The sequence below is a fragment of the Argentina silus genome, assembly GCF_951799395.1.
Source record: "Argentina silus genome assembly, chromosome: 12".
NCBI classification, from domain to species: domain Eukaryota; kingdom Metazoa; phylum Chordata; class Actinopteri; order Argentiniformes; family Argentinidae; genus Argentina; species Argentina silus.
Genome location: NC_139666.1, coordinates 3,906,531 through 3,921,265, shown reverse-complemented (window position 1 = coordinate 3,921,265; position 14,735 = coordinate 3,906,531). Strand labels below are relative to the sequence as shown.

At 42.3% G+C, this 14,735-nt stretch overlaps 1 protein-coding gene across 1 annotated transcript; it reads right to left on the bottom strand.

Annotated features, from left to right (window-relative positions):
• Positions 1-523: 523 nt before the first annotated feature.
• Positions 524-14,124, bottom strand: lmln (leishmanolysin-like (metallopeptidase M8 family); the record flags this gene model as incomplete). Its single annotated transcript, XM_083682366.1, has 17 exons — positions 524-5,299; positions 5,719-5,929; positions 6,320-6,450; positions 6,615-6,774; positions 7,430-7,562; positions 7,899-8,036; positions 8,972-9,048; positions 9,412-9,519; positions 9,718-9,835; positions 10,273-10,367; positions 10,560-10,665; positions 11,266-11,444; positions 12,597-12,714; positions 13,188-13,270; positions 13,418-13,448; positions 13,598-13,695; positions 13,996-14,124. 17 exons carry the CDS (start codon positions 14,122-14,124, stop codon positions 5,199-5,201), a joined length of 2,016 nt encoding a protein of 671 aa, XP_083538492.1. The 3' UTR covers positions 524-5,198.
• Positions 14,125-14,735: the final 611 nt, after the last annotated feature.

The following is a 14,735-nucleotide window of genomic DNA, read 5'->3' as shown; positions in this document are numbered from 1 at the left end:
CCCTGAAGTGGTTGGTCAGGGGTCCTGCTAAACGCATGAAGTCCTGCCTTCTAGTTCATACCCAAATCATTGTAAAGTAACTTAGAAAAAGATAGTGGAGCTCTGACTTACTTTGAGTTACTTTCAGATGATTTGGACATGATTTCTAAAGATGGGTTTGGTCTTTGGTAAAAAAAAACAAAAAAACTTTCAGTTAACAGTTATGTTTCTCAAGCCACTGTTACTAAGTATGTCCATGTCTGTCCTTTCAGGGTAAGAGTAAGGAACAAATATAGATTATAATAATAGATTTTGTAATTTGAGTGAACTAAAAGCAAAAGCAACCAGAGACAGTTCAGCTATGTGACTTTTTTTTTTAATTCTGCTTAACTCCGTCAGACAGATCAGTGCGCTGCTGAAACCTTAACCGTCACAATCTTTTTGTCTGTTCATCATGTCCAGAGTTGTACCCCAAGTGGCAGCAGCAACAATTCTGGATTGCAGCTTTAAGAAGGAGAAACAGATGAACGCATTCAAGTTTCTGTCATAGTTTATTATATGTATGAGTTAGTGTTCTTGACTCATTTTACAAAGCAGCCCTTTTACTGAAACATCTAAAGTACAACATATGTAAAGCAAATCAAAGTGTACATGATGAAAAGTTGTAAGTTTAACAATATTTCATAACATTTTTATGTACAATAGGAAACCCCATATTTCTGCATAGAAATATCTTTGGCTAACCCTGTACATTAAGCAAAGATACCAGGTATTGGTTCTTCAGTTTGTTTGAACGAAAACAGACGCCTATCATATGTTTCTCCCTGTTGAGAGAACATGGTTACATGGTATAGGCATTTTTCAGATTTTCACTAGTTTAGAGACTGTTCTCGGGTGCCTTTTCAGAAAGCTTCATAGCTAACATGGCCTACTTACTTCTCTCCCACCAGCCCAGCCCCACAGCAGCTAGAGAGTAACAATTATAACATTATGTCTGGCTGTCAATCTTCTCTGTGTGTTGCTATTCAATGAGGGTGGCTCTGGTTTGTTGAGAGAAACAAACCACAGTGCCATGTTAGCAACGACACCCTCCCCTAATCTGATCATGCAAAGGGAGTAATTAAAGCAAAATGGTTCTAATTTGTTTGATTTTCACACACTAACAGTAATGCCACCTACAAGCTGTTTGAATAACAACTGTATAGTGCAATATGTGGAGCCTGCCTCCTTGAAATTCAGTAAAATGCGCAATGTCTTTTTCAGAAGGGAATAATCAACAGAGAAGAAAATTGACACACAATAACAAACTGAAAAATTACAATAATAATACAATTATTGAAAAAGCAATTCTTCATTTTTCGCCCTGGTATGTTGCCAAAAACAAAAACATGGCAACACAACCAGATGATCTAAAAAGAACCAGCATTGAACAATCTTAATCTATCCCCTTAGTCAGAATCATGGTGGAATGCTGCTTTAGTCCCCCTGGCAAGTTTCAGCAATAGATCAGTCACACATTATTAAGGCCAATGCTATGTATTTTCATAGCGCAATGAACTGGAAATCAAATAAATTGAAGGTCCCCCTCGCTGCATCTACACACAACATGACAAGCTTAACTTAAACTCATTTTGGGCTGAATCTTAACTCAAGATTTGCGAGCGTAACTAATTTGAGTAAATCTTGCATTCATGTCAATGGGGAATTTGCGCAATGATTCGACTTACACACACGGATCTTGAGTTAGGATTCCACCCTAAAAGAACCAAAGCCAATCCTGGAAATTCACCTGTGAAAATTGCATTGTTTACTAAAATTATTCAAACAGTATTTGCCACTGGCATATCAGATTTTGCAAGAGGCTTCTGTACAAATCAGAACAAGTTCCCAAGTCTGGTCCTGGGTCCTCCCCAGGATGCACATGTGCATCAGTGTTTTGTATTGTAGTCTAACATGAGCAACACCTGATTCAACTCATTAAGGGTTTGATGACTGGCTGAGTTGTTGAATCGGGTGTGCTAATATTTGGATAAAAAAAGAAAGTGCAGGCTGGGAAGAACCATTGGAACTGTTTAGCCTTTTAAATTATGTTAAGTCACTAATGGGACCTCTCACCAATAGACATAAAAGTCATTCTATAGTGAATCTGACAAGTCTCTGCAAAATAAACCCTGTCAATACATCAGGCCAGTTTTAAAGAACTAAGCGGGGGTGTGTAGCGTTGGTCATTGTGCCTTACTCATAAGCGCCATGTCCTGCACCTTGAAACTGTTACATGAGGTTAGTCACTCATGTAACAGAACTATTCATTGATGTTACCAGTACAGCGAACAGCTATGTAATTTTTCCAGTGCATTTCAGAAATTGCAAGAGAGACATTCAACTACGAGTATAAATTACAACTAAAATAAAAATAAAAAATATATTTACAAAACAACACAGTGACTGGAGTCAGATGAACATGACTACTGTACACCTTATAAGCTGCAGGCTTATGCCAGAGTAGTCAAACAGAATGAGCCATGGAAGAGGTGTCCTCCAGTTAATCATCTGCTATGTTTTAGCCTCTCTTTTCCTGAGAAAACAGAACACACAGCTGTGATCATACTGTCATAGCATGTTTCCTACAAACCTTTACAAAAGTACATAAAAAAAAAACTTCATTACAGTTACACTGACTGTACAATTGATTGGATTTATATAGCACTTTTCTAGACACCAATGATGCTTTACATTGTATGTGGGAGAACTGTTACTACCAATGAGTAGCACACACTTGGGTGATGCTAGAGCAGCCATTTTGCACCAGAAAGCTCACCACAGATCGAGTGGAACAATGCCCAAATAATTTTTAAAAAGTAACCATCTACCAAGCCGGGAGAGTATCTGGAAGTGAAAAGTCACTGTCACCAGGTGTAGATTCAGAATGACACACTACCCTTATAGTAGATATCTGGTTTACTGTAATCTTTAACATATGCTCTGTCTTACTGCAAGTGATTTAAAGGCATCTAATTTTATAGACACATTAATCGGTAAATATCATAAAAACATGTCTTTAATTTAAATATGCATAACTTATGTCTCACCAGTCACTTCTTAAATAATATACTTAAGTTATACTTAAGTTTAATAATATATATAAGTTCCTACTAAAATACAAATCTTAAAGAAAAGCTTCAACTACAGGTTCTACAATCAACCCCAAGCACCGTTGCAAGCCTGAAAGTGCATGTCAAATTGTGTATAGTGCCATTTTCATTTCAATCACACCTTCTGACTTTCACACTTTTTGACATGCATCAAAAAAACACAATTCCATTTCAAACAAAACCTGACTGAAAAAGCCACCTTTCTAGTGTTTCAACGACACACTTTAACTAAAATGCCACACACCTGGATTATCTACTGCATTCTAACATTGAGAGATGACACTGAATTGGACAACTTGTCATTAAACTGAGATGTTTCATATTGTGTCTTGATAGAACAAAGACAACCTGTTCCCAGACACTCTGGTGGACCAATGTGTCAAACTCCCCAATGTGTCAAACCCCCGCCTGAAATCAAACAATGACAAATACTTTACTCAGTAAATTCACTCCCACTAAGGCAAGATTTGAGTCGTTGTTATTCCAGGCTTATATGCGCAATAGTCTGGGGTTGTGGTTAACACACAGAGAACCTGAAAAACCCCATGCTACATTCCCTCTAGGGGAGGGGCGGAAGCGGAAGTGTGTGTGTGTGTGTGTGTGTCAGAGTAGCACCGCCACCCCAAAATCATCATCATCATCATCTTCTGATCTGGAGGTATGGCTTCTGGTTCTGATTACAGCTTAGTGGCACTTAATTAAGTTTGATCGAGTGAAGTGACATCAATGGCTTATTCTTCCTCTTCTCTGAGAGTGGACTTACTTGGTAGACATCGTGGCTGTGTTTGAAATTGTATACTACCATACTATTGTGTAGTACAGTGAGAATGACTGACTGCCTAGAACACTTGAAAGACCAGGGTTTCAAACTGCATTCTCAAAAAAAACAACCTGGGACGTTTAGGGGTGTAAAACGTTTTGATGTTTCGGGGTGTAAACTGCAATACTTCACAGAAAACACCCCCACTAAACATTTAACAGTTTCAGTTTTTAACATCGCCATTTCACATTGCACTTTCCAGAACGGCTTGGCTCTCTTAAAAACAGAACTGGCCCAGGAACATATGGCGCCAGCCGCGATGAGCGATGAGCTCTGTGAAGAGAAAGCCATTTAACACCATGGGCACACGAGCTGAGCTGTGAGGCTGAGGGGCGGTGGAAGCCCGTTGTTTTCAATGGGAAAGCGTTGAGCACAATTGCGACAAGGCAGCCGCACAAGGCTGCATTGGGTGCAAGGCGGCACACAAGTAGGATATCCCACTCTTGTGTTGAAATGCCGTACGGTGCCCTGGTGGAAGTCCATTTAAAAACTAGACTTACTTGTTAACAACGTTAGCATTAGTTCAGACCGCGTTTTGGGCTTTTAGATGCAGCCAGTTAAGCATCTGAATGAGGAAGTGCAGTGCACCCCCAAACCAACCACTTCAACTCAAGCATAGCCAGCTAGCAGGGGGACAACAGTCCGGTATTTATGCTGAATCTCAAACACATTGCTTGCAGTCTATGTGCATGTGGCATAACCCTAGACCATAATGTATTCACTGAAGAGAGCATGGTTTGGGTCGGCTCGGTGGTGTGTAAGCCCCGTGCACGGCCCGTCTCCAAGTCCTTACCAAGGAAGAGAGGATGTTGTTCAATGATTATAACTACTGTGTTTCAACAAGTATCACAAATTTACCTGACTTTGATAGATAATGAGATTATTCAGTGAGGCCTTTTGAGACGAAAAGTCATTGTTTTAACAAAAAATGGAATAATAAAATGAATAGTTAAAACTTAAAAATCAAGCGATTTTCTGACGTTCCTGTGATTTCCGACTCGCGCTGGTTGAAGTGTCGTCCTCTCTCTTCCTAAAGTAATTCTTTCGCGGACTTTGCAGACTTTTCCCAAACTTTAAAAAGATGAAATCCCTTACGAGGAATTTCCAGGATGATGTAACCCTGGCATCGGCTGTCTGAGATTGTGGGACGGCCGGTGTGGTCCAAACGGGCCCCACTTTTTCCCAGTAAGCTCCACTGTCCCAGTCATTTCCAGACACAGAAGACCCAGCCTGCTCCACCGTGCCCATCAGTTCCACACACACAGGATGAAGCCAGCCAGTAGCGGGACCAGGTTGGCCAGGAGAAGCCACAGGGTCACCACCAAGCTGGAGGAACTGGAGCAAGGGTCTGGAAGACAAGAACAACCATCATTTGCATTGCACTGTATGTGTGTCTGTGTGCGAGTATGCAGGCTGACCATCCATGAGATCAAAATTATAGTTTTAATCATGTTTTGAAGGTATACAGTGTTTGTTTACAATTGCTTTTTTAAATGCTTATTATTATTATTATTATTAATATTTATTTACAAACAATGGAATAAACAAGTTTATATTTGGGGTTCTGATGGGGTAAGACAGTTGAACTAAACTCATGAGACATTTATAAGTTATATTCTTCAGAAATCAATGGCTACAGTATGCATCATTAATTTAAAAGTCACCTTTCATGGAACCCAGCCCATACGGTCTTATAAGACAGTGTCCACATATTAGTGAGCTTAGACGTGCATATCTACAGATTGGAAGATGAGCTGAAGAACTGACCAATAGGAAATGTCCTGGTGGTGTTGAGGGGCGGGAGCTGGTGTGGAAGGGGGCAGGTGCTACAGAAGTCGGAGCAGGCGGGGCAGATGAGGACACCGTTGTAGACCCAGTCTTTTACACGCACGCTGACGCTGAGGAGCTGGCCCGCACGCCAACACCCGAACGGCTGGCCCTGCACCCACACAGTCAGACCCTGGCCAGAGCATGACATCTGACAGAGACACAGACAGACAGAGACAGAGACACAGACACAGACAGAGAGACACAGACACAGACACCATCAGAGTACTTTCGTTTGGTTGGTCAATTCTTCTTCTTTAGGTATACATAATACATCAGCCTTGATATATCAATATTGGCCAGTAATGTCTAAAAACATGACATTGTTATGAGAATCTCATAATTTCATAGCTGGTATTCTGGGCAGATATTTCACATCTATTTTGCAGAAGGTGACAGGTGGGTGGTAGGGGGTGTTCTTGGATTCATTTATGTGTAAAGCATCCCAAAAAATGTTTAAAGCAGTAACAGGACACGCTTCCATATGGAGAAAGGATGAAAGTGACGCTGAAAAGGGTTGTGGTGCCCTCTTGTGTCTGACCTTGTAACAACCGCTGCCCCAGTCAGGGTACGTCATCCTTCTGGTGCACTGCTCCATGACAAAAGCAGACTTCTGGTAAAGACACACAGAGTCTGGGCCATACTGCTCTGCCCCGTAGTTCCTCAAAGACTCTGGAGAAAGAGAGTCTGGTGAGTCAACAGCTGCAGAGTCGTGGCTTCAGCCTTAGGTCACCAGGAGGTCATGGACCAGCCCCTCGGACGGTTTGTTGACGCAGATTTAAAAGTATGTTACTTCTACATACAGACCGTGCCAACAGTAGTAGTGAGTGTCTCACCAGGCTGGTTCTCTTGGACCCTGCAGTAGGAGTTGCGTTGGTACTCTCCACTCAGGTGCCAGCTGAACTCCTGGCTGAAGGGGCAGAAGTCAGCGATCTCCACAGCGCCCCCGTAGGAGGACAAGTCCTTCGCAGCCACGTCAGGGATTTGGTCAAAGTACTGGGCGACAGGAAGAGGTATAGAAAAGATAAGGAAAAGAAGTCATTAGCCTGTGTGTCCATTTGGTCACAATATATCAACTAGATATAGAATGAAGAAACTTTGTAGGCTTGCAAAGTCTTTTTTTGGTAGTTGATCAACTTAAAAGGTAGATAGGTAAGTAGATAGATAGATAGAGTATATAAAAATGTGCTTAATGTCTAAATAGTATAAAAAATCTGTATAAATATTATTTCAGTAGGGTCAGTCAGTACACATTTAAAGTTGGATTGAGATGTCAAGCTTAAAAGATTAAAATGCATCATAGGAACTCAATGGTCCTCATAGAAACCCATGCAACTCATGCATCTTAAAAAGGCTTATCGTTTAAAAAGTCTAAATAGTATCAAAACTCTGTATGAAAGTTATTTAAGTGGAGTCAGTCTATACATTTTAGCATATGAGCAACAACCATCAAAACATCAACGTCACAACCTCATTCCAACATTGGAACAGTGACAGAGCAACAGCATTGTCACTATAAATAAAACCCTGTTCATTTTCAATCATCTCACAACCACTATACAATAATCAAGTTTGATGTTGACAGCAATACAACCTGACACCGACCGATGGGGTAAATCCTGTTACGATTGGCTGTGTTGTCTTTGCCTACCTGGTAGTCCAGCGGGAGGTCCTCGGGGTACCTCTGCAGGTTGCACACCGCCACGGCCAGCTGGTCCTGCCGGCAGGTGAGCTGGAGGGGGGTGGCCCGCACCGTGTCACAATAGGGGGTCACCGGACGCCGGCTGAAACGCAGACACAAAGGGTCAGACAGAGATGTGGTCGGAGATCAGGCTCATTCACATGCCTTCACATCAGACACAGCTGGTTTGTCGGGCAACTATAATCCATGAATACGAAATCTGAAATCTGACTGATTCGACTCAAGCCAACGTGTTTTTTCGTGGCACCATCAGGTGCTTTAGTTCATGGATACTGAGTAGATGGAACAGTTTTTAACTGGTTACACAACACTTCATCAAAAGTAAAACACTAACATTTGAGTTCCTCTGCACACCATTACGTTGTAACTTTAAAAGCTCCGTAACATGTTTGAGATGGTTTCCATTGAGGGCAGTTACAGCAGACGTGTCCCTGTCGCCACTTGCCTCTGGCGTTGGCTGTCCATCCAGAACTTGCAGCTCTTCATGACAAAGTCACAGCCGAAGCCCCGGCCCCAGTCCAGCCTCTCTGCCATGCTGTAGTTAGCTCTGTACCAACTAGACCCACACAGGAATACACAAACAAACAACAGAGGTAGGGGTAGGTTAGGAACAGGGCAAATTGTGTTGAGCTATAAGTCTGTCGACCTGAACTAATTAATAACAATAATACATTTATTTATAGAGCACATTTTCGTACAGAGACTGCAGCTCAAAGTGCTGTACATAAAAAGTCAGAGAAACAATAGTACAATAGAAGAAAAGTGAAATAGGAAATCAATAAATAAAACAGCAGTAGCCTACATGTTAACATGATACAAGCAATGGTAATAGATAATTAAAGCACTATTCAAGTAAAACCCAAGCAATACGGACTAATAATGAAATAGAAAGCCGTAGATAATAAAATTCTGTTCTGTTCTATTCAATTCACATTGATTGGTATAGCCCTTAATCACTGTTACAGTCTAAAACTGTTTCATAATGCCCGAACATGAAAGACAATAATTGAATTGACATGCTGTATGACACAAAAAATAATTTGTTAAAGGGACACCGATTTTTTACCTCAAAATTATTATTCAGATCACCTTATGAACGTGTGGGCATGTGAAAGCAGCTTCCAAATGTGTTCTGTAGATCAAAAGCTAGCTATCAAGCCAGTTTGAGGACTTTATCCTGAGTGACATATTTGGGGGTAATCACAGGGTTTCGAAAACGAGAAGGAGCATTAGGGAGGAGTGAGCTTCCAGTTTCCGAATGAGCTACTGTCTGGTTTGTTTACATCCATAAGCACTGTGCTACCGCATACATCCATCACTTGTGTCTGCTAACGTCCATCTTAGCTGAGACGCGCTTTGTTTACTAAGGACAAACCTCACAATCACACAACCCTCACACTCAGCAGGAGAGCCAAGTGGTCTCATAGTCAAAGCCGCGTTTACAACATGAAAGGTTGTTGTGTCGTGTGTCTTGTATCATGTCAAGCCTACCCTGTGTCCTCCATTATGGCCAAGGTAATCCTAGAAAACACCCGGTTCTGAGTGTGGGATCCCGTCATCGCTTCATTCTGTAAACGATAAAAACAGGAGTAGAACGGAGAAGTCGCGGCTCCCGGCATTAGTGCACGCATACTTTCTCCAAGGTCATGGGTTCAAGGCCTCTCCGGTTCTGTGCGGTCATCCCTCACCTGTCCCTCTTTGCCTTCCCACCGTCTCAATTAAAATGTGAAGAGAAAAAAAAACAGGAAGGCGTGGGACTGACCGCAGCTTTACATATCTTCAATTTAAAATTCCCTCGTTAACAGTGACGTTGGTCATATAGTGCCGTCACAATCCACACTGATGGCCATGTATCGACAGTCATACTTCTAAGGACTAGTAGAAAATGAAAGACTAGCAAAAATGCAACTGAACAGAGCCCCTGGTCTCACCTCCAGCAGCCTCTTCTCCCAGTGGTTCAGCTCAGTGCCAACGCCCCCCTGGTTCTCCAGCTCCATGCCTTCCAAGATGGGGCACCCAAAATGCCTCCTTGCCTCCTCCTGCAAAAAACACTCAGGGCATCAGGCCAGAAACACTTCACACACCAACCGCACCATAATCACCAGCCATTCCATATATGCCGACGGCAGCACAGGCCAGTCTCCACACAGTGACATGTCAGGTCAGACCATTTTCACCGGAGTGGGTCTTTAATCCTCCATGTCTGACCATGGGGCTGAGTGGAAGTGTTGCCTTACCACCACACGTGGCGTCACTAGGACATGGACTTCATGACGGACCATGACTCCGCCACGGATGTCCCATAGTCGTGTTACCCGCCGTATAACTGCATCACTCCACTGGTATAACCCCAGACTGGGATAGAAACACAAACATTCTCTTAACATAAAAAAATAAAAAAAAGTATGTGACAGATCCCGACACACAAAATTGCATCATCATCATCATCTACTGCTTACAAATAGCACTATTTATGTGCAAACTACAGCATGAGACACTTATTTCAGTTGGGAGACGCTTCAGAGTCATGCATGAAACAGTTCAAATACACCAAAAGCCTAAAAACCCAATGCTGAGATCACTCCAGCTGCTGCGGCCAGTGGAACATGTCTCATTGAGACTAGTGGGTTTGTTTCAACAAAACGGACATGTGACGCTTGGAGGGAAAGTTTGGCATTTACAAAAAGATGGAACGTTGGAATGCCTTACAAATCTTACATGCAACACTTAACACTTCACTCCAAAAAGCACAACCAGAAAGTAGAGAGAGTGTATTTTAGTTGTACACATACCTCTCATTGAATGCCGGTAATCCACTTGCAAATCTAGGTGTCAGTGGTTTACCGTGGTCATCGTGATAGAACGCAAACAGTCCTGCTGAAAAACCCTGTAGGGCAGACATGCAAAACTATGAAGCCATGTTCCTCATTCAATAAATAACAAGTGGAGCATATTTAATCCAACAAGTGGAGCATATTCACATTCATGATAGTTCTTTGAACTCATCCTTAGCCCCAACATAAAGTAAATAGACTAAGATTATCTTTGCAGTGTTTCACTTGGATTGAAATGCACCCACCAGAGCATGTATGATCTCATGTTTGACTGTGGAGAGCATGCCCTCAAACTCCTGGGGCTGGGGAGAGATCATATTAGGACACAGGTTGGCATATCCAGCGATGGGCCTAAGCAGGCACAGAAAGGGGACATGATTATTATTAGAGGATTATACACTAATCACCATTGGGGAAAATTATATAAAAAAATAAAATAAAAAAATAGTTCACATATAGGCCTAGCTGTAAGTTTAAGTTCACAGTATACAGACAACTGGGGATGCCAAGGGCTAACCAATTAGCCAGCTAACCGACAATAGATACAAATCTTTTCACTCATGACCATCGCCATGCTGCCGCTGACCCAACAGTCAGCTGGTTCCAATGTTAAGTCCAATGTCACGTTGATGAGTCTTTTGTAGCATTAAAAAATAAATGCCTTTCTGAGAAACATGAATTGATTGTGCGCATACATTTTTTGTTATTGCGCAGATCGGGTGTGGGTCATAACGTAATACTTTTTGGAACGACTAACCAGCCATTGTTGAGGACCTTATTTCTACTTTAGAAATAAAACGTATAGAGCTGAGACGAATACATACATATCCTCTGAAAAAGAAGAATCTGTTCCATCAAACCATTTGTTCTAACGAACCTATTTCTATCTAGATGTTCTGTAATGTTCTTACATGTTAACACGCAGCAGACGTGTATAGAGAGGGGCCTTACCTGTCCAGCTCTGCCTCTAGCTGACAGTAGGCCGCGTAGGCTACGATGTTCTCCTGGCCGCAGCGCTCGGTGGTGACCCCGCTCACGTAGAGGACGAAGTCGGAGCCCTGCACTCCTGCCCCGTCTGGAGGTCCGGCAGGACCGCACGACTTCCCTGTCTCGCTGCACACCTTGCATTGCTGGAAATGACGAGCACACAACACCGTCAACAACCCTGTTATCAGGGTAGAAAAGTTACCTTGTTGTTTTACCAGCAGAGGTGTCTGGTGGAGGAGAAAATTCACCAGCCACTCAGAATTTTTTTTTTACCAGGCATATTTAAAAATATATATATATGTATATTACGGCAAAGATCACAAAAAAAACACATTAGCGTGACTTCTGACGTATTGAAAATTACTCCCTGCACAGAACGAACGTCCTGTAGTAGGCTTTAACAACATCAGCAACCCTGTTATCCAAATGTTCTATACCAGATAGGTATCGTAATGACCCTGTTGGCCTGCTAGCGTCTCCGCCGGGGCAGGTAGCCCACTCTGTGTGTGTCAGGTGGTTCACAAGCGGAAGGTTGTGAGTTCGATCCCCGCTTAGGGCAAGTTACTCTGCCCGCCGTTCGCTAGAGTAGATAGTGACCCCCGTGGACAGAGGCCAAAGAAATAATCCATCCGAATATTAATTCAAATTCGAATCCTCTGCAAAACATATGACGTCGGCATCCCAACACAACCCAATAAAGGCAGCAATATATCCCATATTATTTTTATATTTTCTAAATTTGATCCTATTTGCTTGGGGTCAAGTCGTGAGAGAACGTAATACAATGTTATGAGAGGCTTGTTGGATTAGAACCTTAAATGACAATGGTAAAATGAGGGGACACCCAGTGTAGCAGACTACTGATCGCAAAAAAAGAGAATTTGGTGAGATGCATGGAGGCCTATTGGTAATAGTGCATTGTGAATTGTCTATATGAAGTAAGATAGATGGATGTTTATTTAACTGTTAGCAACGGCATTGCGTTTTGCTTCAGTGTGTAGAGGACCTAGGTCCAGGACAGCAGCAGGCTCCAGGACTAGGGTCGAGCCTGGACAATGGCTTGGCCACATGCTACAAGCAACCTCCTGAAGAGCTGGTTTAGTTTAAGTTTTCCAAGCCACCCCGTCTCTGCTAATCAGCACTGCTTAGCCTTTATTACTGACATCATAATCCATATGTTGCTGAACATACTGTACATGGGATGAGTAATATTACCGTAGGGTGTATTACCACACTTCTTGAATGCATTTAAAATGGCTTGCAATATGACTTGCTGCCACTGTTAGATGGCTGACCTGTAGGTGATGCTCGGGGACAATGATTGGTCCACATTTAGTGACATTAGCACATGCTCCCTGGCAGTAGCGGTGAGGGTCATCTTTCTTCCGGAGGTACTGATTGGTCGCACATTGTCTGAGGAGGAACACAGCATGTCAACAGCTTCCTGGTTCATGACTACTCACAATAAGACACCTTTTGTTTGTGGCATCACTGAGATTAGTATGAACGTTTTGTTATCCAATATGAGAAACATGTAGGTCTAACTTACAGGCATGTAATAATTATGACGGTCTAGTATGGCCGGGGTCTTATACAAAATGTATAAGTATGAAGTCACTGTTTGATTTGATCCGTGGAATCCGGGCGTGAGGTTTGAAACAGAATACTCTGCAACCTAACAAGTCTTGTTTAACTGGCCACACTAGTCTGTTGTGTCTGTTAGGATTGAGCCAATCTTTTCTAAGGGGGAAGCTGTCTTGCAACCTCTTGTTTAAACCCGAATTCCATGGATCAAATCAGACAGTGACTTCATACATATACACTTTTGTCCGTTTCCTGGCAGACCAGTGTGTCCAGTGCCTAAGGGACAACAGAATAGGACTTACCTGCTCAGTACAACTGGGCCCACTCTTCGGCGCACCTGAAACGCCTTCTGAAGATAATCAATTGCTTGTGGAAATAGTTTATCCTACAGAAGACAAAGAACAGAACTGAATAATAGCCCATGATGCTTGTTACTGTACCAAAAGTGACATCACCTTATCCATTTGTCATGCAACTACAGAATGAATGCCGAGCATAGCCCATCTCTGCCTTCATTTCTGAGCAAACATACCTTCACAAGTCTTCTTTTCTCTGGAACTAACCTGAGGAGGAACAGGTGTTTTTACAGTGGCAGTTTTGAAACTCACACACACTGGCTTAATTCATCGTTTATTTGAAAATAGACAGCAATAGGGCAGGCCTAGTATTAAACATTAATAACAGTGTCCAAGTTTGAGTAAAATAAACTTACCTGTCAACGCTTGAATCATAAATGATCTTTATCTTCAATTGTTGATCAGAACTTCTCTTTGCTAGCCTTTCAGACTTCAAATATACTCTATGGATAACCTAAAAGTAGAGAAAAAGCTATTATACGGTATTATAATTCATCAGCTAAGCTCTATACATAAGTGAAATGTATGCAGCTATACTAACTGTCATATGAGCGTAGCTCATTATAGGGTATATGACTTCAAATCATGAGACATCCATTCGTCAAGGTGAGAAGACAATAATGCGTTGCAATGAATGACATCTGAATGAATAGGATTAACTAGCTAGCCCATTTGTCATGATGGCTAGAGGAGGCTGGAACTTTGGTCCACTCCCACCCTGCACATGAAGCATCATGCGAAACGCTGAACTTACCTCCGACGGAGACGGAACTTGATGCTTACATGTGTGACAGTGTACGAACAGAAACAGAAGGGAAAGCGTACAGATGCGGCTGAGTGACCCGAACAGCTTCCAAAAGCATCTTAGCCCCGTCGCCATCATACGTCCAGCGGCAGCTGGTGAGCAAGCGACGCCGGTGACACCAGTCGTGATTCGACGCTCGTTTCATTCATTGCTATGCGAACAGTGGACAGAATGAACACATCTTTACAACCTCTTTATACATAGGCAAATTCTTGAAAATCTAACATTACACCGACGGAGACCACCGGCTACCTACTATATATCTCTCGCTAGATCTGAGTGTTCCGAGAACGATAATAGTGGAACTCCGCCCACCTAGTACGTCGGGTGTCTAAATAAAGGCCCCTATGTTAAACATGTTTAAGCATTTACAAATAGAAAATATTGATATAGGAACCACAAATTATATTTAACTTATCTCTGGAAATGTCGTCAAAGCGCCCACGTCATATTTTACTTATTTCATGAAAAATATGCAAAAATATTGTGACCCCATAAGTTTCCAGTGATCTCTTACCTCGGGCTTTTACTTTGAAGTCGTGAAAACGAAAGCGGAAGTGTTAATGTTGGACCTGCCGCTGATTATCGTTCAGAAGACAGATTCGAGCGAGCTTCATAAAAACCCATCAACTTCCTGTTTATGTGAAGCCAGCGGCAGTGTCAGAGGTACCGACGCCGGTGTGAGCGGA